This window comes from Mauremys reevesii, linkage group 3, assembly GCF_016161935.1.
Source record: "Mauremys reevesii isolate NIE-2019 linkage group 3, ASM1616193v1, whole genome shotgun sequence".
Lineage (NCBI taxonomy): Eukaryota > Metazoa > Chordata > Testudines > Geoemydidae > Mauremys > Mauremys reevesii.
The window spans coordinates 79,409,428-79,436,671 of NC_052625.1; the positions used below are offsets into that span (position 1 = coordinate 79,409,428).

Below are 27,244 nucleotides of genomic sequence, written 5' to 3' on the forward strand. Positions count from 1 at the left end.
TTTGTGAAACCCATGAGACTCCACCTTATCCACAGTGTTAAAAGAACATATGCCCATTTAAATGCCTTTTTCATTTTTACATGTATCCTTTTAAATAAGAAAAACATTTTAAATAACGTAATCTATATTTGGTCTTAACATTCCATTCCTCAGACCCCAAACTTTCCTTCCCTGTCCCACAGATCACCTCTCCTCTGGAGGCTCCTTCTCAGGGTGGTGGTGTGCCTGGGTTGGGAACTGGATTGGCACTCGAGAAACCTGGGTTCAATTTGGCTGTGCCACTAGCCTGTGGTGTAACTTTGGGCAAGTCACTTGACCCTCTGTGTCTCAGTTTCCCCATCTTTAAAATGGGGATAATGATAGTGCCCTCCCTTAGCATCTAGAGAGGAAAAGTTAGGTATTATTAAGTTCTTAAATGTATTATGAAGTGTTAGGCCTTCTAGTTTACCTGAAGAGCATATAAACTTCATAGACTCTGAAATTAAGGACTCATGGAGATTATAATGTCTGTTGGAGGCTAGAAACTTTGAACAGTGAATTGTGACTTTGTCCGCTACTTCTGAATCAGACCATCCCTTCTTTTGCCCTCAATGCAGATCAGGCATCACAACTCAGATACTGTCGTCCTCCTTCAGGCCACATACCCTGTCCCTGTCCATGCTGGTGTACACCCTCGGATTTTTTTGTTTAAGAATATTTTCTGAATATGTAAGTATGTAAAGTTCTACATACGGTTTACACATCTTTGAGACTACCTTCAGTTACAGTATATGGCAGTGAATATACTGATCAGCTTACATCATTTTCAGATGGAGTAAAAGTGTTTTGGAAGAAAATACCCAAGGAAACAAGATTTAGGATAAATTTTTCAACAACTCTTAAGGTCCTAAGTCACTTAAATCCCATTTTCAAAAGTGACTTCCCATAAACCTATGGTTAGAGAGAGTGGTGTGTAACCCTTGAATAACTAACCTCAATTTAGTGCTGATAAAATGGTGCCAGATAAACGGCCATGACAACTGAACATCTATCTACAGAACTGGCAGAACACAAGTACTTGGATAGACAGACTTATATTTATACTGCTGAGCACACACTGTCAGCACTCAGCTAAAACAAATAACTAGTATGAATTGGAAATGGAGTAGAATGGATTTTTACAGTGTTTTGATTACCGAATGCAATGAATTTGTTCTGTGTCAGATCACTCAAAATATCCTCCTATGATTACATAAAGTCTGCCAGCATGCATTTATATCGCACTTTAGTCATTTTATACTTAAGAAAAAAGGCTATGGATTTATGAATATATGAGTCCTGAAAATGTGAGACAGGAGGGTATTGGTCAAGGGAAACTGATGCATAATGGGGGTGAGGAAGGAATATGGGGGAGAGCTTGATAAGAAGTGAAGAATGTTTCAATGCAGCAGCTTGCCCAAGAACCCAAGGCAGAAATAACTAGAACTGGACTAAATACTGGTGTACAGCATGTGGCAAAGAATTCAAATAGAAACAGAACAGAACAGCAACTGGCATCAGAGCAGAGCCTGAAATGAAAGCTGACAAGGGAACAAAGGCTGGTCGGTAAAACACAGGCTGATTACATACCAGTTAACATTGATTTGGATGCCAAGAATAGCAGCAGGCATTAGAACAGAATGGGGGAGTATTAGCTACTGAGAAAGAACCTAACACAGGAGCATAGTGGCTGATGCAACAAAAAAAAACCAGACACAAACCACAAAAATCCCCCAACACTCAGAGCAGGAAATGGTTAAAGAAACAATAATAATATGCAACTGCAGGCTGATTCTGTAGATGATAAATGCTGTAAACATTTGGCAGAAATAGACAGCAAGCTAGTGGCAACATTAGCTAGATCATGAAAAAACGGTTTGATGTTAGCCAGCATATGTTTGACCTTTCTGAGAAAACTGGCAGTCTATTTTATTAATGAGTTTTGTGTTGATGGGAGTAAGTGGAGGGATGCTAGATTTCCTGACCATCTGTTAGTTTTACTGCCTAGCGCCAGTCCAAGATTACTCAGCAGTTATTGTAAAATAGTCAGTAGCTGTACAGCTTAGGGCTGTGATATTATCAAGTCCCATAGTTGGAGGAGTGACCTCCATAGAAAACCCAGTGTATTGCAGGAAGCGTTATCAGTGTGAACAGAACACCTTCTGAATTAATACTGGACCAAGGCTCTGCAGACAGCATTATGTATTGGAAGTCCCATCTTTAAGCCTAATCCAGTGCCCACTGATGCAGTGAGTCTTTTCATGCCTTTCAGGAGGTGCAAAACCAATGTCCTTCTGCTCATTAAAAACTTCACTTCACTCTTTGTAAGTGTATATTAACACTGGTGTCCTGGCCTGATTCCAGTGTAGCCTATTATATACTACTGAGCTAAATTCCACTCACTTTCAAATGGACATGCTAGTTTACTTGTCACAGTTTCAGGGCTAACTGCACCTTTAGCCCCCAACCCCCCCCCCAGGGCATTGAGAGCACCCACTTAGGGTTTCAGGCTCCCTGCCATCACCTCTGTCTGACAGAGAACCTTGTCTTGTACCCTCCAGACTGCGGGGCTTAAGCTTGCACTCTCTCTTCTCCTCACTGTCATTTCCCCAGCTGGTCTAATCCAGGGTCTAGCGTAGCCCTTGTGGTTAACCGCGCTACAATACCGTATGCCAGTTACCTCCCAGCTTTCACTAAGCAAAACACATTTCTCCTTAGGGTAAAAGCATAACAGAGGGGGGAACAAAACAAAACAAAAACAAACCTTCCTACACTCACTCTAGAAGTTTACCAGAGGTCACCCATCAGTCTGATTGGGTGGGGGGTGGGGAAGAGGCCCTAGTAAGCCAAAGTCTTTCCAACCCTTCGGCAGGATTACGGCGCCTCACACAACGGTTCACGTCAATGTCTTGGATCAGAAAAAGGGCCACGGGTCAGTTCAACCTCATCCTTTTATACCAAAAGCCGTTTCTGTGTTTCCTAGTCTCTAGAAACCCAGCCTGAGCCAGTAGATGGAAAATCACCCCAGATGGAAGGGGAGGAGGTGGGACTTCTCTGAAATGGTTTACAATGTCTAGGGTAATCATCCCCTACTGTTTTAGCTCCTTTAGCAGCTGTGGTAATCCTCCCCCATGGAGTAGAACACAATCACATGCAAACCATTCAGACATTTAATACAGTGGTCTCCAATGGTACTGCATGGGTTTGCAACATCCATCAGACTGCTCCTAAACCACTGTGTAGAATTGCTTTGCCTTTTTACACAGCTGCTGCATTTCATTCAAGGCAGTGACTGAATAGATATAAACACAAAGAGGAATCTTCTATTTGCAAAGGATTTTAGGATCACTGAGAATGAAAGGTGCGCTCACAGTGCAAGATATTAGATGGTGTAAAAAAGTTTTTCTTCTGTAAGCCTTTATCTCCACTTCAGATTTGAAAGGAGATGGAGAGTCAATGATCAGAAAATGCATCTTTTCCCCCTTGCTTCCATCTCTGAAGGTCTCGCTCACTTTGCTCTGATTTTACTTTTTTAAATCTATTGAACAATAATATTTAGCTCTCAGATAGCACTTTTCTTCACCAGTAGCTCTCAAATCACTTTACAAAGGAAATCAGTATCATTATCCCATTTTACAGAAGGAGGAACTGAGGCAAAGTGCTATGATCTGGCAGGTCAGTAGCAGAGCTGGGAATAAAACCTGCATCTTCTGAGTCCCAATCCAGGGCTTTGGCCCTTAGGCCACACTTGCATCCCCTAGCTCCTTGTGTCTCTTATTTAGCTTTTGTGAACCATTTTCAGAGACCATTTGCATGAAAGACACTGTGCAAGCTAAATGTAGGATTTGCCAGAGAAGGGGATATATATGCAACAATACAGAGAACCTGTAACCCATGCTTAAAAAGGGAACAACAACAACAAAAGTGATAGAAATATTTCTAACAGCTTCAAGAATGTCAAGACCTTGTATTTCCTAACATGTAAGTCTGCTCTGACTATTTTTCCATCCACTCCCTCTTATACACCCACACAAAATCTTTTTTTCCTTCTCCATTGTTGCAATGTTTTTGAGGGTTAGAGGCAATGATAAACAGACAAAGTTCAATCTAATTACCACTGAAGAACTATCAGAAAGCTGGATCATAAAAATAGAACATTTGTTCCAAAGATCAGTTAGATTTAGAGCCAGATCCTGAAGCTGTGGTCTGACCCCTTTCAGCTGCACAGAAGGTTGGCTAGGGGGACGAGATGAGAGCATGCAGAGTTCCAACAATCCCTGGGCAGTACATAGCTCCCTGAGAATTTGTTACTGGCTGGTATTTTAGACCAGCAAAGAGGCTGCTCTGAAGTACAAGGGAGATGGCATAGAATGAGCTCCATCATCAGGAAGCCACACCTTGCTCTGTTGTAATGCCCTTTCTCAACTGTGCCCTAAGAATCTAGCTCTTACCGTTGATGATGCTTTTATAAGAATCCACTTGGGCAATTGCTCCTTCAATAATCATTATGTCCAAATAAATAAAAAAAGTGAACTGCCAAAACCAGATGCATACACAGACCCCAAATCCCACCTTGCCACGAGAGAGCAGCTGAGTTGCCACAGCAGGTCAGACCAGTTAAAAATTTACTGGCACTCCCCACAACTGCAACATTTTTTACCTGTCTGCAGTGTTGTAGTAGCCATGTTAGTCCCAGGTGTTAAGCTGGGGTAATCTTAAAACTTTTCAATAAATTTTCTTTAAAATGTCATATTTGTCTGTGTCTGTGTGTCTTAGCATCACTCTCCTCCAGATCATTCAAAATTTGTCTGGCTTCCCCAGTTAGGAGGATGGGCATCTGCTTATCCCCTGGGATATAATGCATCCTACAGTCTCTTAAAAGTGGACAGGTACTCTTCTATACAGGCAATTTCTTCATAAATTGGGCAGACTTTCTCCCACTCCTTCGTGTTGCAGGAGAATGTACTCACTGACTGAGGAAGATCCTTTTGCCATGCCAGTATTCTAAGCTGCAATGTGTGAGCTTCCATCTGCCTCCCTTGCCCTGTCCTCAGCTTCTAGTTGTTTCATGCATCTTTGGTGAGCTCTCTCCTCAGCTTCTTCACTAGCCTTGAGTTTTTGATGGTCTCTTTCCTCAGCCTCCTCACTGGTTTTGGCTCTGGCCTGGGCTGCCTTCGTCCCCCTGAGTCGCACTTCTGCCATCAGTCTCTGGAGCTTGTGTTCTTCCTGCGCTGCCAGTTCCTGCAGTTGAGCCAGTTCCACTGCAGCGTTTTCCCCTGCAGGGCCTTGGACAGCTGGATCTTTGCTCAGAAGTTTTGACCAAGTGTCCAAAGCTCTCAGCTCCTGAACTGGAGCTTTCTTTTTATGGGATATTCCCCTTTCCTTACATAGTTGTTCAAGGTATTTTCAGTCAAGACCCTCATAGGACTGTGATTCACCCATTGGGACTAATCATTAAACTTAATATTGAAAGTTTTAAAGATTAAACTTTTAACAGCACTGGGTTATGATCTATAAACCCAATTGACCCTGTGGCATGTGAATCCTGCCAGGACTACACCAGTGTCAAGCTGTCTGTAGTGGCTCCAGAGCATGAGCACCAACCTCAGGGGAGACTTAAGATATAGGGCACACACCCCAAAATAGGCTGTGAGTTCTATACATAGATTTCACCAACTAAGTGTGAACTGCTCAGGCACTATAGCAACCTTAACATGAGTTACAGACAATCTCCTTGGGTACTCCAACCTATCTTTCCACCCAGGTAAGCCTGTCTTTGTGATAGATGGTCCCTTATACTATTAAAAAAACCAACACAACAATATTCAGGTTATTCCCAGTTCCAAAAGATGGGTCCCTTACACCAGGTCAACAGCACCTTATGTTTGTAGCCAATTCTATAATAAATTAACTAAAGATTTATTAACTAAGAAAGAGAAATGAGTTATTTACAAGGTTAAAGCACGTAAACTGGCACACACGAGTGAGTTACAGTCTTGAGTTTCCAAAAGATGGTAAAAGCTTCTATAATAAATAAGCTTGATATATATTTTAGGTCTAATGAAGGCTAAGCAGCTGGGGATCCCTTGCTTATGCTTAGAAATCTTTGCCCCTATGAATCCAAGCAGCATAAAGACCCAGTGACAATAGGCTCCAAACTTTCCTCTCGTATAATCATAACTATATAACTAAATGGATCAGCTATAGGTTAGGCATTGTCTACACTTGTGGCAGTGAGTATGGTACACGTAGCTACACCCCACAGTTAAAGGGAGGCGAAGTCCACACTGTAGCACGTAGCTACATGTGGCAGTGAAAGCCTCTGGCAGGAGTGAGGCAGCAGAGAATAATTCCAGGGGAATCTCTTGGCATCCTTCCTCACTGCTGCCCTCCCCTCCCTTGTCAGAGCCTTTCCTCACTGCTGGAGTCTGTCACTGCATCAGGAAAAATATCAATGTAGACAGCCAGGTAGAGTATACACACTAGGATTCTGGCATTTCTGTACTCTACTCACCTAAGCAGTGCCCCACTATCTAAACTGCTATTTATACCCACGGTAGCCGGGTGTGCAGTGTCTGTACTTTACATATCACTGAAGTGTAGACCTACCCTAAAAGAAACCAATAAAGGTGGAACTGGTTAAAGAGTAAGAGTAAAAGAAAGGAATGGGAGCACTTTTCTCAAAAATGTAAGTTTCATTATGGGGCGCAAACTCCAATATGTAGCATTAATGGGAGATTTACTTAAGCACCAAAGTAAATCACCATCTGTGTTTCAGTCGTCATTGAAGTCAGTGGGAATCTTTCCTTGGACTTCACTGGGAATTGAACTGGACCCAACCCTACAAATATTTGTATGTGTGAGGAAATTATGCATGTGAATAATCCCAGTGAACTCAAAGAGTCTATTTCCCTGCAGAAAAAGATTCACATGAAGTGTGTGCTGGACTGGGGCTTTAGACTAGTGCCATTCACGAGCTTTAAATCCACACTGTATTTTTTTATAGTATTTAGTAAAAAGGAGAATTGCTATTAAATTAGAAAAGAGAAAACTGCATGTAAATACAGAGACGGGACAGTCCATTTTAACATAATCAAATAGCTGTCCTGTAAGTAAGCATCTTTAAAGTGTGTTTTATTAACCCAATAAGTTGAGACATTTTTTTCTCCTACGGCATTTCATTTACCAAGTAAACACTTACTCAGGCAGTTTTTCCCCTCAGAAGTACTATTTACCCATAATCTCTTTTGGAGACTGTAATGGCAGGCACTCACCAGCATCGCACCTCCTGCTGGTTAGTCCAGGAATTAGCTCTTTCCAGTCTCGGAGCACCCCCTGCTGGCCGGTGTCTCTCCTGCTGTTGCTACTTGTCTTTCAATCAATCTCCACCACCTCTGGCCCCATGCCCCTCACCTTGGGGTGCTACCCCACAGCAGTGCCCCCACACTCTGGGTCTCCCCTCCGAGGGGAGTCCCTTCCCCCTATGCCCACGTTGCCTCAGTGGCTACTGCCAGTCTTCATCTAGCCCCCTTGCTCTGGGGCAAACTGCAGTCTGTAACGACCACTCATTGTTGGCTAGGAGGTTGCACCTGCTGCCTTTCTAGCCCCAACTATTTCCCTACAGCCCCCGTACTTCCTTAGGCCTTCCTGCCAGGCGTCAGCCTGGGAGGTAGCCAGCCTTGGCTTGGCTTGGCTTGGCTCGGCTCGGCCCGGCCCTTGCCCTTGCCCCATCAAAGATACCCTGGGTCCTTCTCACTCCAGGGTTGGAGTGAGACACTCACAGCCCTCTTATCAGAGCCAGCTGTGCCCTGATTGAGCTGGCCACACCTGTGGCCAACTACTCAGCCAGCCTTCCCCCGCTGCTCTCACTCCTTTTATCCCAGGAGTGGGGTAACTGCCCCACTACAGAGCCATTATTGTCCAATATGTAATTAAACTAAACCAACATATTTCCCAAATTTAACAACAACCTCTCTCTGAGGCGCAATACTGTATCTGGAAAATGCGGCTTTAAGGGTATCTACAGCATACTTGAAACCTAACTCTCTGTTTGTGTTTGTTCTGTTATATTCTAAATGTTCATCTGGAAATGTATGACGTCACAAATATTTTTATGTAATTACTTGATATGGGTTATTCTGTACAGATTAAACAATAAATTATCACAGAAGTACTGTAAATGCTGGGGCTTGTGCTTTATGTTGAAATGTCTGAATGTAAATAGACTACATTTATTTTTCTATTGTAGTGTGCCCAGGGGAATGAGTATCATGCCTGCTGTGTGGGGTCTGGAGTATGAATCAAATTGAAACAAGAGAGGGGAATATGAAGGGGGAAGGTAATGGTTCCTTCTAACCTACTGTTCCTCTTTCCTTCAGAGCATGAATATATGCAATTTGAGGTGTGACTGCAGGATAGGTAAGCATACCATAACCAGGCAGACACAGCTGTATGGAATTCAGCCTGGGCTGGGAACATGAGTATGTACCCAAAGGTCTCTGGTGTGTTTGTACAGTTTTCATTGATGCCTATGCTGCTGCATCTACACTGCTATTTGTAGCCAGGCTAGCATGGATGTGTCTAGCCATGCTGCAGTAACATCTTGCATACCCTCACCCTACCAACCCAAAACAGGAGGAAGTATTAGATTTGGTCTCAGGATATGTAGGTTTCATTCTCAGCTCTATTACAGACTTGCTGTTGACTCTAATGGTAAGTCACCTACCTACCTCAATATTTTAATCTCTAATAAAATAATGGCATAAATTTCAAGAGAAAATAATTAACTACATTTCTAGAGGATAACAGAACCATGAGCAAGCAGCAGCAAAGGTTTATAAACTAGGTCTAGCGAGACCAACTTGGCTCGTTCTTTTGACTCACATGCTAAATTGGTGGATGAAAAGGGAATGAAAATTCCCTGTATTGCATAATGTATTATTACGTATTGCTTGTTTTCACTAACACTCACAATATGCTAGGTGCCGTTTAAATACCAAATAAACCCACAGGCTGGGCCTCAAAGACCTTAAGTTCTGTCTGCCAAGATGACAGCATTTGAAATGTAATCATATTTTGGACGCAGTGTCACAAAATCTTCTTCTCAAAATGGCTTTGATGTGAGCAGAATAATACGGACTGAAAACTGGTTCAAGGACCAGAAAGGGTATAATGATAAGTTGCAACGTTTTGTGGAAGGAGAAGTGTTTTAGTAAAGTACTGCAGGCATCTGCTTGTGCTCTGGCCCTATCTTGTGCTCAGATCACGCAGCCCAGCTGAAAAATTATGGGAAGGCTTCTGAGCAGTATCCTCAAGGAATCTGGGGAACCCCACACTTAGGACATTTAAAACTAGACTGGAAATTTTCAATAGTGATTTTTTGCACTGACAGGGAGGTAGACTAGATAACTTAATAGGTATTAACAGGCCTTCTCTAATTCTTACTTCTATGATTTTTTGACACTTTCTGGGCATTTTCTTCAGGCCCAGTATTCAAATAGTTTTCAATGCTGGAAAGGAAGGCTCTGGATAGAACTGGTCAGGAAATTTTAAAAGAAACATTTCTTAGTCGAAACATACTGATTCATTGAAAATCAAAAGTGTTCATGAAACAAGTTTGGATTCAACAAATCTCTTGACTCAAAAAAAATTGCTAAAAAGTTTTGGAATTGTCAAAATATTCCATTTTGACATGTTCTAAATGAAAATTTATAATTTTCTGAATCAAAATACCTTTTTTTAAAAACTTAAGCCAAATAAGAAAAGGTTAAAAAAAAGGGAAAGAACACTGAAATCAAACCAAAAAGTTTCAAAACTATTGAAACAAACTTTTGTGGTTGATCTGAACTGATTTTTTCCCCTCCCAGTTCGTGAATATTTTTAAAATTGACTTTTCATCTTGATTCAAGATGGGAAAAGTTTTTGAACTGCCAAAAACATTTGAGGGCTAGGGAAACCATTCCCTGTCCAGTTCTAATTCTGGGTAACATGTTACCCCATAGACAAACATGTGTCTCACTTATTGGCTCCAAGTCCATATCCTGGTATCTGCACACTGCTCAGTACATTATTTAGTTTAGTGGCCAAATACTTGTGTATTACGTTTAAAAGCACTCAGTAGCAGGGCCTATGTGTCAGCATGATGCTGATGGATATACCTTCTGTTGGTAAATGTGAGCACTTGAAGTGGAAGATAGGGTGTTACAGCAACTCTAATGAAATGGAAGGAATTTATTTTAAAGTCATGTTTCTGAACTATATCGTGACGTTAATAAACGGTTTCTCCCTCCCCCACTCCCCCGTCTTGTAATGCCCACTATAGAAGTCATTTCACTTACAAGCAGCACTGTACCATGGAAGTGTATTTACTCTCAAACGTGGAATAGGCATCATGCCTGAGGCACTCGCTTAGTCAGTGGTCCTTGGGTGTGTAGTGAAGATAAATGATGAATTATCACTACAGCCTAAAGTTATTGCTCTGATATTGATTAAAGGCCATTGTCTAAATCTCCCTTTCAACAGATTTGCCTATATCTCTCCTGGCTTTGACAACCTCACACATATTGGGGGACATTACCGCACATAGTCTCACACCGGGAAGCTGAACAGAGCCAGCACCAGTGTAATCCACTGAGGGTACGTCCATACTACCCGCCGGGTCGGCGGGTAGCAATCGACTTCTCGGAGTTCGATATATCGCGTCTCATCTAGAACGCGCTCCCGTCGACTCCGGAACTCCACCACCGCGAACGGCGGTGGCGGAGTCGATGGGGAAGCCGCGGACTTCGATCCCGCGCCGTGAGGACGGGTAAGTAGTTCAAACTAAGGTAGTTCGACTTCAGCTACGCTATTTGTGTAGCTGAAGTTGCGTACCTTAGTTCGACCCCCCCCCCCAGTGTAGACCAGGCCTGAGAAGAAGTGAGGTGCAGCCACAGGTATTATAAAGCATGTGGCTGTTTTAAATCACTGATGGTAACATGGGGGGCGCGTGAACTGCCAGTTCGCCTGCCCCTCACACCGTGCCAGAGCCACAAGTCCCCCATTGCGGCTGCTAGCGCCCCCACCTCAACCCCACCCCCCTCCGCCCACCTGCCTGAGCGTCCCCAGGCCCAGAGCGCCAGGCAGGCAGCCCCAGAGCTGACCCCAGCCATCCCTGGTCTCAGGCCACTGGCTGGCCCTAGCCCCAGACCCTGCCCGCTTTGGGGAAGAGGATCAACCTGAGCTGGGGCCACAGGGGAAGAGTGGGCTGCAGGAGGGGGCCTTGGGGTGGAGTATGGGCGGAGCATGCCTGGCTGTTTGGGGAGGCTCAGCCTCCCCTGGCCTGTGATACCCACTGCCATGGATGGTAAATGTTTAGAATGAATTTCTTCTCTGTTCTGAACATGAGGGATCTGTTAGGGCAGGGAGAGAAAAAAATTCAGTTCCACAGCATCCTGCATCCAAACACCCCCACAGTGCTTTACCAACTTTAAGTTTCACAACCTCTCTGTACTGTACTTAAATACTGTAAGTAAATGCAGCAAGTTTCTCCTACAAAACAGTTTTGTTTTTGCATAGCATCTTCCACACTAACTGAATCTCAAAGCACTTTACAGAGTTAAGAGTTACAATAATAAATAGGAGAGAAATAATTAAGATGTATAGCCAGGGGCCATGAATTCTTTGGTCAGCAGGATCTGAATAATTTAAATACCACACCAACTGGTCTTCCCCCCGCCCCCCGCATCAAACTGCAATTTCCCTAACAGTGTGGAATAGATTAGAAAACATTAAAAGAAAATGAGGGTTTTATTAAACTAAATGTTAACCTGCAACTTGATTAAATAAATCCCATTATAATTTTTTCCCCTCCTGTATACGTCATGCTGCTACGGGAGCTGCAGGTGACTATGGGCTTCAGCACTGGCAATACCCATCCATGCTCTAGCAGTTGTAGTGTGGGGAGGGAGGGAAAGGTTTGGCAGCTATGTAAGATTCCCATAGCTGAGTGGTGTTTCCACAATGTGGAAAGTCACCTGTTGAACTCCTCTACAACAGACATGTAAATAATTGATTACCAGATATGGGACAAAAACAGAGGATGACTAAGAGTCTGTGATAGTGAGGAAAAGACTTGGCAGGTACCATCAGACAAAATGTTACAATAAAAGCAAGACTTCTTCCACAGTTAAAAAACAAAAGACCCAGTGAGAATTTGGCAAGATGGTAGGGTGACCAGACAGCAAATGTGAAAAATCGGGACGGGGGTGGGGGTAATAGGAGCCTATATAAGAAAAAGACTAAAAAATCGGGACTGTCCCTATAAAATCGGGACATCTGGTCATCCTACAAGATGGGCACTGACCAGCCAAAGCCACAGTGAACAAAGAAGAGTCACCTTGCTCATACTCAGTGATCACAGATTAAGGCACAATCTTACAAAGGAATTGGAAGCATCTGCTCAAGATACCTGATCCAAGGCAAGTGAAGTGAGAGCAGACACAGAAAGTGAAAACAATTCACAAACTGACCTTGTTATTTACCCTGAGACTGAACAGTCTGGTACAGACAAGGATTTGACTAAAGAGGGATTGCAAGATTGGGAAGATTACTAAAATGCCCTACAACACTGATTGAGATAGGTTAGAGTTGTGTTTAAGCAACCTGGAGAGTTAACTCAGTTATTGTATTTGTAATAATTTGATTGTTTAATTTAATAGTTTTAGTTCAGTCAGGGAATTTTAAAAAGGGGCTCTAGAAAAGGAAAGATATGCTATCGAGCTAAGTTCTCCAGGAAGTGTAGGGATGACACTTCCCATATTCTCATCAGTCTTTGATTTCCTGGGGACAGTTTGTGCTGGGGCAGAAACAAAGAAGCCCATCACAGGGCAGTCACAGGCTAGAAGTACACAGAGTAGTAGGAAGTTTGTTACCTCATTTGTGTACATAGTTCCTGTTCCTAGTAAAGGGTTTATCTTGACACTGGTCTGCTCATCAGTAAGATGAAACGTAACAGCTCTGGTCTGTCTCTCTGATCCCATCTCTCATCATGTCACCCACCTCCTACTTGGCTCCACAGATGCCAACCTCAATATCCCATTCACCCCATTCTCATCTCCAGATTGTTCCCCATGTTGTATCATCCCCATCCCAGCTTGTTATGCCACAATGCGCCCACATTCAAATCCCTCAAGACTCAGTTATTCCCCAATGCCCACAAAAAGTGAGCCGAACCAAGCCATACATAGAATAACGTTGGCTCCGAGTTTACTCTTACCTGTGGGCTTCCCAGTGCATCCCATCTTCTCCATTTTTGTTACTTAGATTGTAAGCTCTTCAATGGAAGATTGTCTGCATTTGTGGCTTGTACAGGCGCAACACATTCAGTGGCTAACAAATAATAATTAGTGCATTGGGTGCCATTAAAAGCTTATTTTCCACCCTTCAGTGATTGGGGTTTCCCCAATATCTCACATTTTAAGCACCTGAAGATTCTGTGGCTAATGCCGGTGCCTAGGCCTGTGAATGGTGAGTTTTTAATGGAGCTCACGGTGAGCCCAAATGTGGCCTTTACACAGATGCACCGGGGGGAGGGGGGATGAGTGCAAGCCCTTCCCTGTCCACAAAAGGCCTGTCACATTCACAGTCCCTGTGCTTGGGTAGCGCAGGTTCTGCATATCCCCTAGGCTCTTAGGGGACATAATACCACAAAGGGATCAGTGAGAGGCCAGGTCCTGGGCTTCTCCCCTCCTGCGCCAGTCCATAGAGCAAGCCAGGGGGAATGTGCTATACTTCGGGCATGGATATAGCAGCAATTGCACTTGCCCTACACCCCAGGGAGAAATACTTCCTTGCTGAGGCAGAATTGTTCCCTGGACTCCTTCAGAGGGACTGTGGCTCTGCATTATCCCCAAGATGGAGTTTTACCTGGCACTGCTCTCAGGGAACTCAAAGGATAAAGAACTGAGTCCTAGTTTTTTTGCCTGAGCATGCACTAGGAGTTTGAGTTAAATGGGGCATGGATTGCGATTTTATCCTGCATAATGAATTTCAAACAAGTTCTTGTTACTCCATGCAAATAGGATTAATCTGCTAAAGCAGCCAAATAAACATTTCTAGGAACTAAGCCCAAAGGTCATATTGTACTTTATTACCGGACAGCAATATTTATCACCTGTGTTCAGCCTGAAGACTTCAAGCAATGACAGTGAATCACAAAATGAATTTAGCATATCACCTACTGCAATCAGGAAAACCTACACATGGAATTCTGACATAGGGTTCATTAATTCCCATCTAAACTGATATTACATTTTGCAGTCTTCTGTTTACACAATTTAATTAAAATTTGCTAGCGTACAGCTGAAACAAAAGCTTTTCAGGTGTTTGATAACATGACATTGTAACCTGAGTGCATTTATTGTGTATGAATAATGGCAAGTAACACAGCAACTATTCATTTAAGTAGGAAAAACTAAGATTGAATTCTCTGTGTGATCTATTAGTTTTTATATTCAACAATCTGTAAGAAATACAACTCTAGCTGACATATGGAGATGAGTTGGGTGAATTATACAACAATCACATGTTGGACCTTGGACTTATTTTTTTAAAAGTAAATTGGTAGGCCTAAGGACGATAGTGAAAGTTAATTTAAGCCTATTTAGGTTGTTTGTGAGTAGGATATTCAAAAACATTTAATGATTGGCCTAACTCTGCTCCCATTGAAGTCAGTGGCAGCAGAGATAGGCCAAGACTCCCTACCTATGGTACCTCCAAGAAAGAGAAGATTAGGACCAACTCTGTGCTCTGTTGCCATCAATGTGTTGCACCTGTGTAACAGAACACAAAACTGGGCCTTTAGTGATGATCTGTGGTGTGTGAACCCTCCTCCTCCCAGCAGAGTGGCTTTTTCACTTTAGAAGGAACGGCTGTGTCTGATACACTGTTCAATGACTCACGCCATCATCTGCAGGGATAAGGATCTAACAATGTTAGCAACTCCAGATTAAGTAAACCAGTAGCTTAAAAAGTACAACCAAATTAGAGCCATTAGTGGTGATGCTTAATTACCCTTCTTGCAACCTGATCATTTATCCCCTAAACTTAATATAGGGACATTTATATAAAATTCTTTATTTACTCTATTTAACAATATCATTTTCCTCCAATGAGCACAAAAACTGTGCAACTCTGGCTAGGATGAAGTTCCAAATGTTTTCAGTGACTTGCTACATGTACATGGCAATTCCAGATATAGTGAACCTCATCTTATAGTGAATTTATTCTATGGGGGAAAAGATTCACCATCTAAGGGTTCTATTGAATTTCATTTCAGGTAAGGGTTAGCAATATCTTTTCTCCTCCCTCACACTACAAACTTTCTTCTCTCTCACTGGAATAAAGCTATATAACAGTTGAGGCTAAAACCATGAGCTACACTTTGCAAAATGTCAGCATGTTGCCATCATGACATTCATTATCATTCGGATTTATGCTCGCCCTCATAATAAGCCTTCACACTGTGCCACTCAGTTGGATGACTGTCAGCTTTTTCATGTTCCCATCCATATTCTGCCTCTTGATTATCCAGCCTGTCATTTAACCAAAATCTCCATGATGCTCGGTAGTCTCTCTCTGTCAGTTAGATGATGTGAGCAGTGTATCTGGATCATGATGAGTAAAATAACACCATACAATGGGACTAACCATCAGCAGAAACATAATGCTATTTCAAGGTAATTGAACCAAGAAATCTTCCCTGGTGAAAAAGGACACCAGCGATAAAAAGCACTCACTCATACTTCAGCAAGTGCAATTTGCATTAGATAGCATGTGATTTTTCAGATCAAGTCAAAGTGACCCTACTGCAATTAGAAATCACTATTTCCAAGTGAAACAAATTTGATGGAACTAGTAAACTGTGAAGATAAAAATAATGTGTGTCTAGTAGAATATTATGTTAAAAGCATATTACAATATTAACCATGACTAGTCTAACTTTGTATGGAGTGAGAACCAAACTCTTTTTACAACAGTGTAGCTTTGAAGTAATACCATTAACATTATTTGAGTTACCTCAGATTTACTCAGATTTAACACAGAGCAGAATCTGGAACTAAGGGTCAAATCTTTGCCCTAGTGAAATCAGTGGGAGTTTTACTGTTGACTTCAGAGGGGCCAGCATTTGTGTTTTGTTCGTTTAGGGGCTGGGCACCTAACATTTCTAACAGCTGGCTTTATAAGTACAACAAAGCCTTCATTATCAAAATATGAGTATTGTTAAAGTTAATCATATGGAGTGGTGAGATTTCAGTTCATAAGAATAGCCCTACTGTGTCAGACCAAAGGTCCATCTAGCCCAGTATCCTGTCTTCTGACAGTAGCCAATGCCAGGTGCCCCAGAAGGAATGAACAGAACAGGTCATCATCAAGTGATCAACCCCACGTCGCTCATTCCCAGCTTCTGGCAAACAGAGGCTAGGGACACCATTCCTGCCCATCCTGGCTAATAGCCATTGATGGACTTATCCTCCATGAATTTATCTAGTTCTTTTTTTAACCCTGTTTTGGTCTTGGCCTTCACAACATCCTCTGGGAAGGAGTTCCACAGGTTTACTGTGTGTTGTGTGAAGAAATACTTCCTTTTGTTTTAAACATGCTGCCTATTAATTTCATTTGGTGACCCCTAGTTCTTGTGTTATGAGAAGTAGTAAACAATACTTCCTTATCTACTTTCTCTACACCAGTCATGATTTTATAGACCTCTATCCTATCTCCCCTTAGCCGTCACTTTTCCAAGCTGAAAAGTCCCAGTCTTATTAATCTCTCCTCATACAGAAGCCGTTCCATACCCCTAATCATTTTTGTTGCCCTTTTCTGAACCTTTTCCAGTTCCAATATATCTTTTTTGAGATGAGGTGACCACATCTGCACACAGTAGTCAAGATGTGGGCATATCATGAATTTATATAGAGGGAACATGTGAAAAGTGGTGTACAGACTGCTCCCAAATAGCCAGGTAATAGTAGTGACAATCATTTTCCTTATCTCCAGGTGGCCAGGGCACCTCTCTCATTTGGCTATCCCACCTAGCCACAGTAATCCAGGCCTTTGGCATATATGGGCTGGTTATAGCAAGAACTGTACCTAGGATTAAGTTGAAAGCGTGGTGGGTATATAAAATTGCTGTGTGATTCTAGGTGCATCAGAAACATCTGCTTCTTATGTGGGACATAAATAAGAGCACATTACACGGGTGCACTGGCTCTCTAGCCCTATCAGATACTATAGCAATGGCTCTGATATTAATGTCTAGCTCGCTAGATGTTAAGGTCCCAGTTCTAATCTTTATGCATTCAGTGGGTTATAGCTTAGTTATCCCAGAGCCTGCTTCTCTCTCTGCAACAGCTGTGCTCAGCAGACAAGCTGCCACTGACAGTCTCCAATGAGAAACTCTTGGGGGATAAGACAGAAGGGTTGCAGCAGAATGAATTTTGACTGTGAAACTCCCCTACACTAGAGATCAGAGCCACAGTCCTGGCACATTTAGGGCTCACTCTAAGGGCTTGTCTACACTACCGCACAAGGTCGATCTAAGATATGCAAGTTCAGCTACATGAATAGCGTAGCTGAAGTTGACGTACTTAGATCTACTTACCACGTCTCCACTGCGGTAAGTCAACAGTTGACGCTCTCCCGTTGACTCCGCTTGCACTTCTCGTTCTGGTGGAGTACCAGAGTCGATGGGAGAGTGCTCAGCGGTCAATTTATCGTCTCTATACTAGACGCGATTAATTGACCCCCGCTGGATTGATCGCTGCCCGCTGATCCGACAGGTGATGTAGACAAACCCTAAGACTAATCACTTTGCTCAAGACTTCTCCCAACAAAAGTGGCTACAGAATAGCCTGACAATGTTGTTCCTAGAGACAAACAATTCCCATCTACAAGTGCAAGACAAATAAGGGAAAGAAAGAATATGGCCCATCTGCACAGTAGTAATGCTTTTCTAATTGTAAATGGGGCACATGCATGTACATGCTGAAGTTGGGGGAGGTTTGCAGTAGGTGGACGACTGAAGCCATGGGGCCTTATTCTCTTCTCTATAAAAATAAAAATGTTTACTTCTTCTGACTCCTCCTTTTAGGATTTCTACACTCCTGGCAGATCATTCATTTATGTTTGCAGACTCTTGCTCTCTATTTCAATTTGTATCTGCCAGCCTGACTTCTGATTAGCTTCAGCAACACACTTCCAATTTAGACAAGATGCAAAGGAATCTTTCCTTTTTCTAATCCAGAGCCCATCTTAACCATGTTAGCCTCATTCATTAATTTACCTTTGGTTTCACATGACCACTTGACACTTGTAGGAACTAGACTATATTTCTATAGACACTAATAATAATTGGAAATGACCATTTTTGCATTAACTGTAATTAACAGATCAGTTATTTTGAGACACTAAAATAAATGTCATTACTGTGCTTTGCTTGCTATCATCATTCTAAAATGTGTTTATTTTTGTTTCAAATACTAAATATTTCAATAGGAATAATCAGTACATTCATTATTCATGTTGGCAAGCATATTCAGAATGAACGGTCCCATTGAAGTTGTTCACTAGGGTTAGGGTGGCACAATCTAGCCTTATGCACACATTTTTTTCATATAAGTTCTTAAAGGAAACACTGAGCACAATTAAGTACAGGCACCCTGAAGCCACACACTTTGTTTATTTAACTTTAAGTTTAAAATACAGTATTGTATATTCACAGACACCATAGTAGACTGTTCAGCTTGTTTCTTCTATTTTTAATTCTGTGCTTTAGTATCAAGTGTCTGTACTTTGCAATTTGTGCACACACTGAATATCACTTTGTTTCTATGCATGTCTTGTTCTTCAGAGTTTAGCAATACATTCAAATGGACAGAAATAGTGTTTTCAAGTACTGAAGACAACCAACTTCAAAAACATCACTGAAAAACAGTAGAAATGTTCCTTGTACACTACTCTTAAATCTTAAAGTCAACATTTTTAGTGCTGTAATTTTGAGTTTTTCCTTTTATAAAGAGAAATCTGGGGGGGGGGGGGGGGAAATCTACCTAAAATATCATTCCTAAATTGGTTAAACTCTAGTGGGCTACAATATATGTACAGTATATAAATATATTTATTTATGTATATATGTACACATATACTAGTTAAATGTTCATTATAAATAGAGGTGTTTTAACTTAGGCTGTACAAAAATAGCCACTTTGTTGGGAACATGCAAACACAGTATGCTTCAACCTAACAAAAAACCTTTAGCTCGTTTTTCTTAAATATAAGTTTTAGTCATATAGATTTAACAGATTTAACCATAAAGTAAAGTTTTCCCAAAAAGGTATAAAATCTGTTTAACACTAGCAATAACTAAACTCACATATGGTATCTTTTAGGTAATTAATTTCAAGTATTCTTCTCATGTCAGTTAAGTCTAGACACTTTAATTTTGCTGCTTTATTACAGTAAGATATTCATCTTTGAACACTAAAAGCCAAGTTATGGCCCATCTGGCATGCATGCACTGCAGGGGAGAGGGCTTTCCCTAGCACTGCTCTCACGTGGGAGGCAGTCTTGATATGGCGACTTGTGCTAGAGGATCCAGATCCTATGTCCATAGAAATCAGTTGTAAAACTCTCATGGCACAGATTTTAAGGCCCGAAGAGACCATTATGATCATTTAGTCTAACTGCCTGCATAACACAGGCTGTTGAATTTCACTCAATGATTCCTGCATCTAGCCCGGCAGCTTGTGGTTGAACTGGAGCATAGCTATCATTGCTGACTTTAATGGGGCAGGATCCCACTGCGGAAGCATGGTGGAGAGGCTGGCCACCTCTGCTGTCAATGCCCACTGCCCACAGGGCTGGTAACTGGACAGGGGTGTGCATAAAGCACGACTTCCCTGCACACCTGCCAGTAGCTATAGGGCTACACTGAAGGAGAGCAGATTACACCCATCCCAAGGGTGTTGCAGGGAGCTGCCAGTGGGGCATTATGCTTCCTCCTGGTCTCTTCAGGCATAATGCCTCCCATGGATACCCCACCAGCTGCTACATATCCTTCCACTCTCCCAGTGTAGCTCCATTTTAGCAACATTCATTTGTGTCAGAAGTCTTTTCAACATCTGAAATGATGAATACTTATTAAAGCAGCACAGTCTCCTTTCTTTCGTAATTTTTTCCCCCCACAAAAAATAAAGAGGCATTCTATTTCTTATGGTAATGATGTAAGCGCACTATAATATTGGTATGGATGCCCTTGTATTAATTGTTTATACAGCCATCATAGTAAGTTGCAGGTTGAACAGTCACAAAAGGCTCATTTGCTTTTTCATCCTCCTTCATGGAAGCTGCTTGGTCCGAAATCGAAGAGAAGGAAAGTTGGTCATGTTCCACTATATGCACTTGGTCCTCTTCCTTGTCCTTCTTCACATAAAACATTTTTCTAAACCTTTTGAGCTCACGAAGTTCACAGAAAGTTTCTAGAACCACCAACATTGCAATGAGGCCCAGCAACAGGTAACCTGCCCAAGAAACAAAGAGAGACAAGGTTTGTGAGGTAATGTCTTTTACTGAGCCAACTTCTGTTGGTAAAAGAGACAAGCTTTTGAGCTTGCTCAGAGAAAAACAACAGTGCCCGAAGCATTATCAGGGAAAGCTGAGGTGATAAAGCTCTAACTTGGAGTTTTTCCCACCTATGATCCCTGAACTATTATTTTTCTCCCTCCTTTCTGTCCTAGAAATTTTGGGGACAGAAGAAAAGTAATTTGCTTGTAGCCCTTTGTATTTTACTTTTTTTTGACAAGACCACTGAAAATGCTATAATATGTTATAATTTGCTAATTGTTTTAGTTAATTGTGTTCCGTATGGGAAAGCAGGCAATGACATGCAATGCATAAGAATGTTATACCTTCAATAATCATGTACACTATATATCATTTAATGAATTGCGCATTCTTCAAAGTTTGTTTTCATTATTACTATTGCACATTGTTAATAGAAGTAGAAGTTTTATGAAGTTCAATACAGTCATTTGGCTATTACATCTGTTCAATAATACAGAAGAGTTAAACAATATAAATGAAAGTATTTTTTCCTTATGTATAAACTTATACTTTTAAAAATGTATGAAGAAAAACTGTATCATAAATCAAGTGCAAAAGCATAGAAATGTATGCAAAAAAATCAAAGAAAAAGTCTAAAATTTCACATAAACATGTACAATCGCTGCTGGCACTTTGAAAACAGACAAATGTTTCTATTTTCCCTCCAAGAATTACACAGTCGAATCATGAAGACTGTACCCATATTACATACATTACACTAATTAGGCAAAATCCTGCTGGCGTTACTTACACAGACACTACCATTGACTTTTGTTGCATATTGTACACATTTGAGATTTTGTTTTTGTAAGGGAAAACCATCATGCTCTGAGGTTCTGTGGTGGACCAACTCCCATGGACTTGCATTGGAGCACTTCCGAAAAATCAGGCCTCTTAGGACTAACAATCCATCATGTTTTTTATTTTCCTCTCCAAACATAGACACATCCCATTTCCTGAACAGGACTCTACGGAACGTAGTCCAACAAGGATTTCTTATTTTAAATACTATAACTAGACTACCTCGATTTGTAATTCAGAAATACGATTACATGTGCCCATATTAATATAGTACAGCTTCTGTGGGGAGTCTTGTGTTATTAAAGGAAGCAGGAATTGACTTCACTATAAACAGCACAGTCCCTAGAAATCTGTGCAATATATACTGGTTACAAGAACACTGTCCAAATGTAAAGGGCTGCAATAATTACTATACAGCATATTATTGCACAGACTTATGGGGACTAAACTATTTATAATGGAGTTATATATATTCCCAGTTTTTATAAAGAAAGACTAGATTCTGCATAAAGTATTGCAGACCCCACATTTCTTCCCCTACAAACCAATTTAAGTCATGATCGGGGTGAAAGTAAGCTGGTACGGCCAGTACAGTGTACTGGTAAAAAGTGTCCGCCAGTACCGGCCCATACCCAGCTGACTTTAAAGTACTGTTGCGGCAGTGCTTTAATGTCATTGCCCCTTTTGCCCCCGGCCGAGGGAGGGGCAAAAGGAGCAGCTGCCCCAGGGCCGGCGATTTAAAAGAGCCCGGAGCAGGGCCGGGTCCAGGCACCAGTGCAACAAGCAGGTGCTTGGGGTGGCCAATGGCAAGGGGTGGCACGTCTGGCTCTTCGGTGGCAATTCAGCGGCGAGTCCCTCAGTCCCTCTGGGAGGGAAGGTTCTGCCGCTGAATTGCTGCCGAAGAATGGAGTGGTGGGGGTCACGGCTTTTTTTTTTTTTCTTCGCCGCTTGGGGCGGCAAAAACGTTGGAGCCAGCCCTGGCCTGGAGCCCTGGCCCTTTAAATTGCTGCTGGAGCCCCGGGAAGCGCGGGCCAGGCAGCATGGAAGGGCTGGCTGGGGGACACTGACCCCCAGCTCGGCCCTCGCACCAGTAAGTCTTTGGCTTTACTTTCACCCCTGGTCATGATCCCCATGCTGAGAACCGCTGATCTAAACCAACAGTCCAGTTCCAATTGATGTAGCATTTTAAAGCTTTAATTCATGAAAGCACCAAGTGAGTTATGCATGAAGATACCTTTCTATTTACATAGGGCATAACAATGGCAAGGTTGTTGTAAATCTGCATAGGAGCTAGATAATTCTTTCCGAGCTTCCCAACCCACTTGAATTTCCACATGATTTATTGGGAGCCCTAGGTCTTCCCCTTATTTCTTGGGAAGACTTGGACACTGTATTTTGGCTCTCAGCCTGTCATTGACTAGGGCTATGGCTACACTAGCCAGCTTGCAGCTGCGCCACTGTAAGCTCTCTAGCGTAGCTGCTCTAAGCTGACAGGAGAGTTCTCCAGTCGACTTAATAAATCCACCCCCGAGTGGCGGCAGCTATAGCAGTGGGAGACGTTCTCCCACCAACATAGCGCTGTGCACACCAGTGCTTAGGTTGGTGTAACTTACGTCGCTCAGTGGGGTGGCTTAGTCACACCCCTGAATGGCAAATTAGATCAACATAAGCTGTAGTGTAGCCCTAGCTTGGATATATTACTCTGTGGAGCTGCATAGTAATTAATAATTAAATGCTCCTACCAATGGGACAGTCAGGATGAGGGGGTGGGAAACATTTAGCCACAGGGGATAATTTGGCATATTGCCAAAAAGGTTAAAAATAAAGTGTACAGCTGGGTAGCTCAAGTCTCTGCTTCTGAAAATGATCATTCAGAGCATGATCCTGCAGTCCCTATATAAGCACGCCACCCATTTAAGTGAACAGAAATTTCACCTGCATTAAGATTGCAGGATCATGCCCTTGGTGTGGGAGGCACACACAGCAGTCCATCAAAGTGATGAAAGGACTTGGTAGGTGTTTGACTTGGTTCGCATTTTAATTATAGATTCAGGATTGCTTGGCATGAAGCTTGAAGGCAAATGATGTGCACTGTTGTGCTACTCCTGCAGAATCTTGCCCTGTTCATATCCCTTCAGAATGCTGCTGCAACAGATCATTCTCCTAGGCTGGGGTGGGCAAACTTTTTTGGGCCGAGGGCCACATCTGGGTGAGGAAATTATATGCAGGGCCGAGGCAGGGGGTTGGGGTGTGGGAGGGGGTGCGGTGTGCAGGAAGGGGCTCAGGGCAAGGGATTGGGGCAGAGGAGGGGCATATGAGGGGGCTCAGGGAAGGGGGTTGGGGTGCAGAGTAGAGGACAGAGCTCAGGGCAGGGGATTAGGGTGCAGGAGGGGTGCAGGGTGCGGCATGGAGCTCAGGGCGGGGGGGTGGGGTGCAGGAGGGGTGCGGGATGTACATGGGGCTCAGGGCAGGGGGTTGGGGTGCAGGAGAGGTGTGAGGTGCAGGCAGGGGGCTTAGGGCAGGGAGTTGGGGGGCACGGTGCAGGAGGGGTTCAAGCTCTGGCACGGCATCACTTACCTAAAGCAGATCCGGGGTGGCAGTGGCAGGCACCAGGGCCAGGGTAGGCTCCCTGCATGCCTGCCCTGGCCCCACACCGCACCACTCCAGGAAGCGCTGCAGCTCCTGGGGGAGGGGAGGCAGTGGGCTCCACATGCTTTGCCCTTGCCGTGCCTCCAGGTACCTCCCCTGAAGCTCCCATTGGATTCAGTTCCCCATTCCTGGCCAATGGGAGTTGCGGGGGGCAGTGCCTGGAGGCAAGGGCAACGCACGCGGAGCCTTTTGGCCCCCCCGCCTGGGGGCTGCTTCTGAAAGTGTTGCCAGGCCTGCAGTGCCACAGGAGTCAATCCCGCGGGCTGGCTCCAAAGCCCTGAGGGGCCGGATCCGGCCTCTGGGCCGTAGTTTGCCCACCCCTGTCCTAGGCCGTCGCTTTGACCATGAAACCCCTCTCTTTGCATTCCCTCCCCTGGTGCCCCCTTCTCTAGCGCATCAACCATAAGTTGCTTGTTTTAACTTTCAAGGTCCTTCCTGGCCTGTCCCCACCCTATCATCTTTCAATCACTACCAAGTTACTGACTCCTGCCTCCAATCAGCCCATGGCAGCTTCATCGCCCACTTGTTAAGTTATTTAACACACAGCTTCACATTTTCTCTGGTGCTAAGGCTTGGGAGGAGCTCCCCATAAACATCTACGAAGCTACCTCATTATCCTCCGTTAAAACCCCCTTGAAAACTCTTTTTCCATGATGCCCACAAGCAGCTTAACAACAGTTAGGCTATGGGTACAAGACAATTGCCTGTCATGCTACCCAATATTGTTTCAATGTTTCCTTGTATTCCCTCATCTGTCTGTATCCATTTGTTGTCTCTTGTTTTATACTTAGTTTGTAAGCTCCTTGGGGGTAAGCTCCTTGGGGCAGGCACTGTCTTTTGATTCTATAGTTATATTGCGCCTAACAGAATGGGATCCTGGTCCATAACACTAGAGTATTACAAATAATAAGACCAGCAATTCAGAGTTGGAAGCAGGATATTTGTTTTTGCCTCTTTTTTCCTCAGCAAGTCACTTCTTAACTGATCTTAAAGCCTTTTTGCTTCCTTATTCCTTCAGTGCACAGGCTCGTTACTGGTATAGCTGTGATGTAAACTAACAAGCACCAAAACCAAATTCTAATCTTCAGCATCATCTGCAATAGCCATGTGTTGACAAACATGCAGTGACATGCATTAAGACCCAAATAGAAAAATAAAAGTCAAATTTTTAAAAAAGTAGATTGTTATACTTTTGTATTTATTGCATATTCTTAATTTTTTATAAAATACTAAAATAAAAATTATAAAATATAAAATGAAATGCTGATTTTTTTTTCCAAAATGAAATTTCTTCAAAATCAACATGTTCCAATTTTGACGAATCAGCATTTTCCAGTTGGAAATTTTTTGGCAAGGTCTAATGGGAGCTTTTGGGAGGTCTGCACAGCTTTTTAAAGGATGTTATAAATGGAGCTGTCGAAAAACTGGATGTAATTTTCTTGAACATTGTCCCTTTACTGGCTCTCATTTTAAATCTCAAAGGAAGTGTTTTGTTTATTTTTTTTTAAATTGAAGTTTGGAAAATTTCAACCAGTTCTAGTTCTAACAAATTATCCTGCTCCTTATCACTTATTTGACTGCCACAGCATTAATGCCAATTTGCACTTGGGGTTTTTGTAATGGGGATGCTGTTGGTTTATTAATCACTGTCTGGCAAGACATTATTTCAGTTTATATTAAAACACACAAAAATTAAAAAACAAACAAACAACATACCCACACACAGAAGTGGAAAAAACAACCCTACAGCCCAGAGAGCTAAAAACTAATACCCAATACTAATCTTCATTTAACCAACTCCCTATTCAGATTAGTGCTTTTGAAGGGGGCTGGGAGAATGAGGAAGAACCTATAAATCACTGTTACCAACTCAAAATGGGGCACAAAGCCTAGGTGAACAGGTAAGTAACCAAAGAATATGGAGGGGGAGAAAGAGGCACCTAATACATAGAAATCCCATTGGTTAGTTTGGTACTTACACGTAATTCCTATCTTATACAGCTCTCTGAATTTTTGATTGTAACCTTCTCCTGGAACATAGTCTCCAAGACCAATGGTGCTCAGGGAAATGAAACAAAAGTAAAAAGATTCCAAAAAGTTCCAGTCATCTTCCATAACAGAAAATACTGCTGCCGGGATAAAGAAAAAGCATGAGACGGTAATAAACCCAAGAATCACTGCGTGGATGATGGCAACAATCTGCTTGGAGAAGCCCCAGCGAATGTGGAAATACAATACAGGCCGTCTGGTGACGTAAACTATGATACGCTGCACCACAGCAGTCAGGAAAAGCAGCGTAAAGGGGATTCCGATGACGGAGTATATAATACAGAAGGCCTTTCCTCCATCTGACAAAGGCACAGTGTGACCGTAACCTGGGGGAGGGAAAAACAAACAAACAGAGGAAGTGTGTATATGAAACGTGGAAAATAAATTGGAACAGGCACATACCACCAGTGGGGAACTCATTTGCTGCATATGGGACTGTATAGTATTATGTTACACAAAGAACCTTTCACCAAACTTTGAACTCTGACACTTTAAATGTACTACTATCAAGGATAATTTTAAACAGCCAGACTTTTGGGGGTTAACAGCTACATATACAGTACAAAGCATAAGGGAAAACATTTTTCAAAACTATGCATGTCATTTTAACAGTGTATATTTTGGAGAAAGGGTGTGTTGTCTAGTATTCCAAGCTTGAGACCAGAGATCAAGACATCTGGGTTCTATTTCTGGTTCTCCTACCGACTTATTGTTTGACCTTTGGCAAGTGACCTGGATACTGATCCTGAAAAGGTATTTAGGCACTTTGCCACTGATTTTAATGGAAGTGCCTAAATACCTTTTAGGATCTGGGCCTTAACCTTTCTTTGCTTCAATTTACTGACCTGTCAAAATGGGATAATACTTACCTCACAAGAGTGTTAGGCTTAACTGATTGTAAAACACTTTTAGATCTTTAGAAGGAAGGTATTAAAAAGTGCAAAGTATTATTGTAATTAGTACGCCACATTGCATTTTTTCCATAGGGTGTTTCAATGATAATCCCCTAAGAATATTTAAAAACAAAACAAACCTCCACAGCAAAAATTGCAGCTTGAAGGCTGGACCTTCACCAGGTCACTGCTGCATT

General features: G+C 42.5%; 1 protein-coding gene across 1 annotated transcript in view; it reads right to left on the reverse strand.

Annotated features, from left to right (window-relative positions):
• Positions 1-18,714: 18,714 nt before the first annotated feature.
• Positions 18,715-27,244, reverse strand: part of KCNK1 (potassium two pore domain channel subfamily K member 1) — a 40,817-nt gene continuing 32,287 nt past the window's right edge. The window contains exons 2-3 of the mRNA XM_039528454.1: positions 26,085-26,480; positions 18,715-20,573 (exon numbers count right to left, since the gene is read on the reverse strand). Coding sequence (XP_039384388.1) covers positions 20,314-20,573; positions 26,085-26,480 — 656 coding nt within the window. The 3' untranslated portion in view covers positions 18,715-20,313. The remainder of the gene's footprint in view (positions 20,574-26,084; positions 26,481-27,244) is intronic.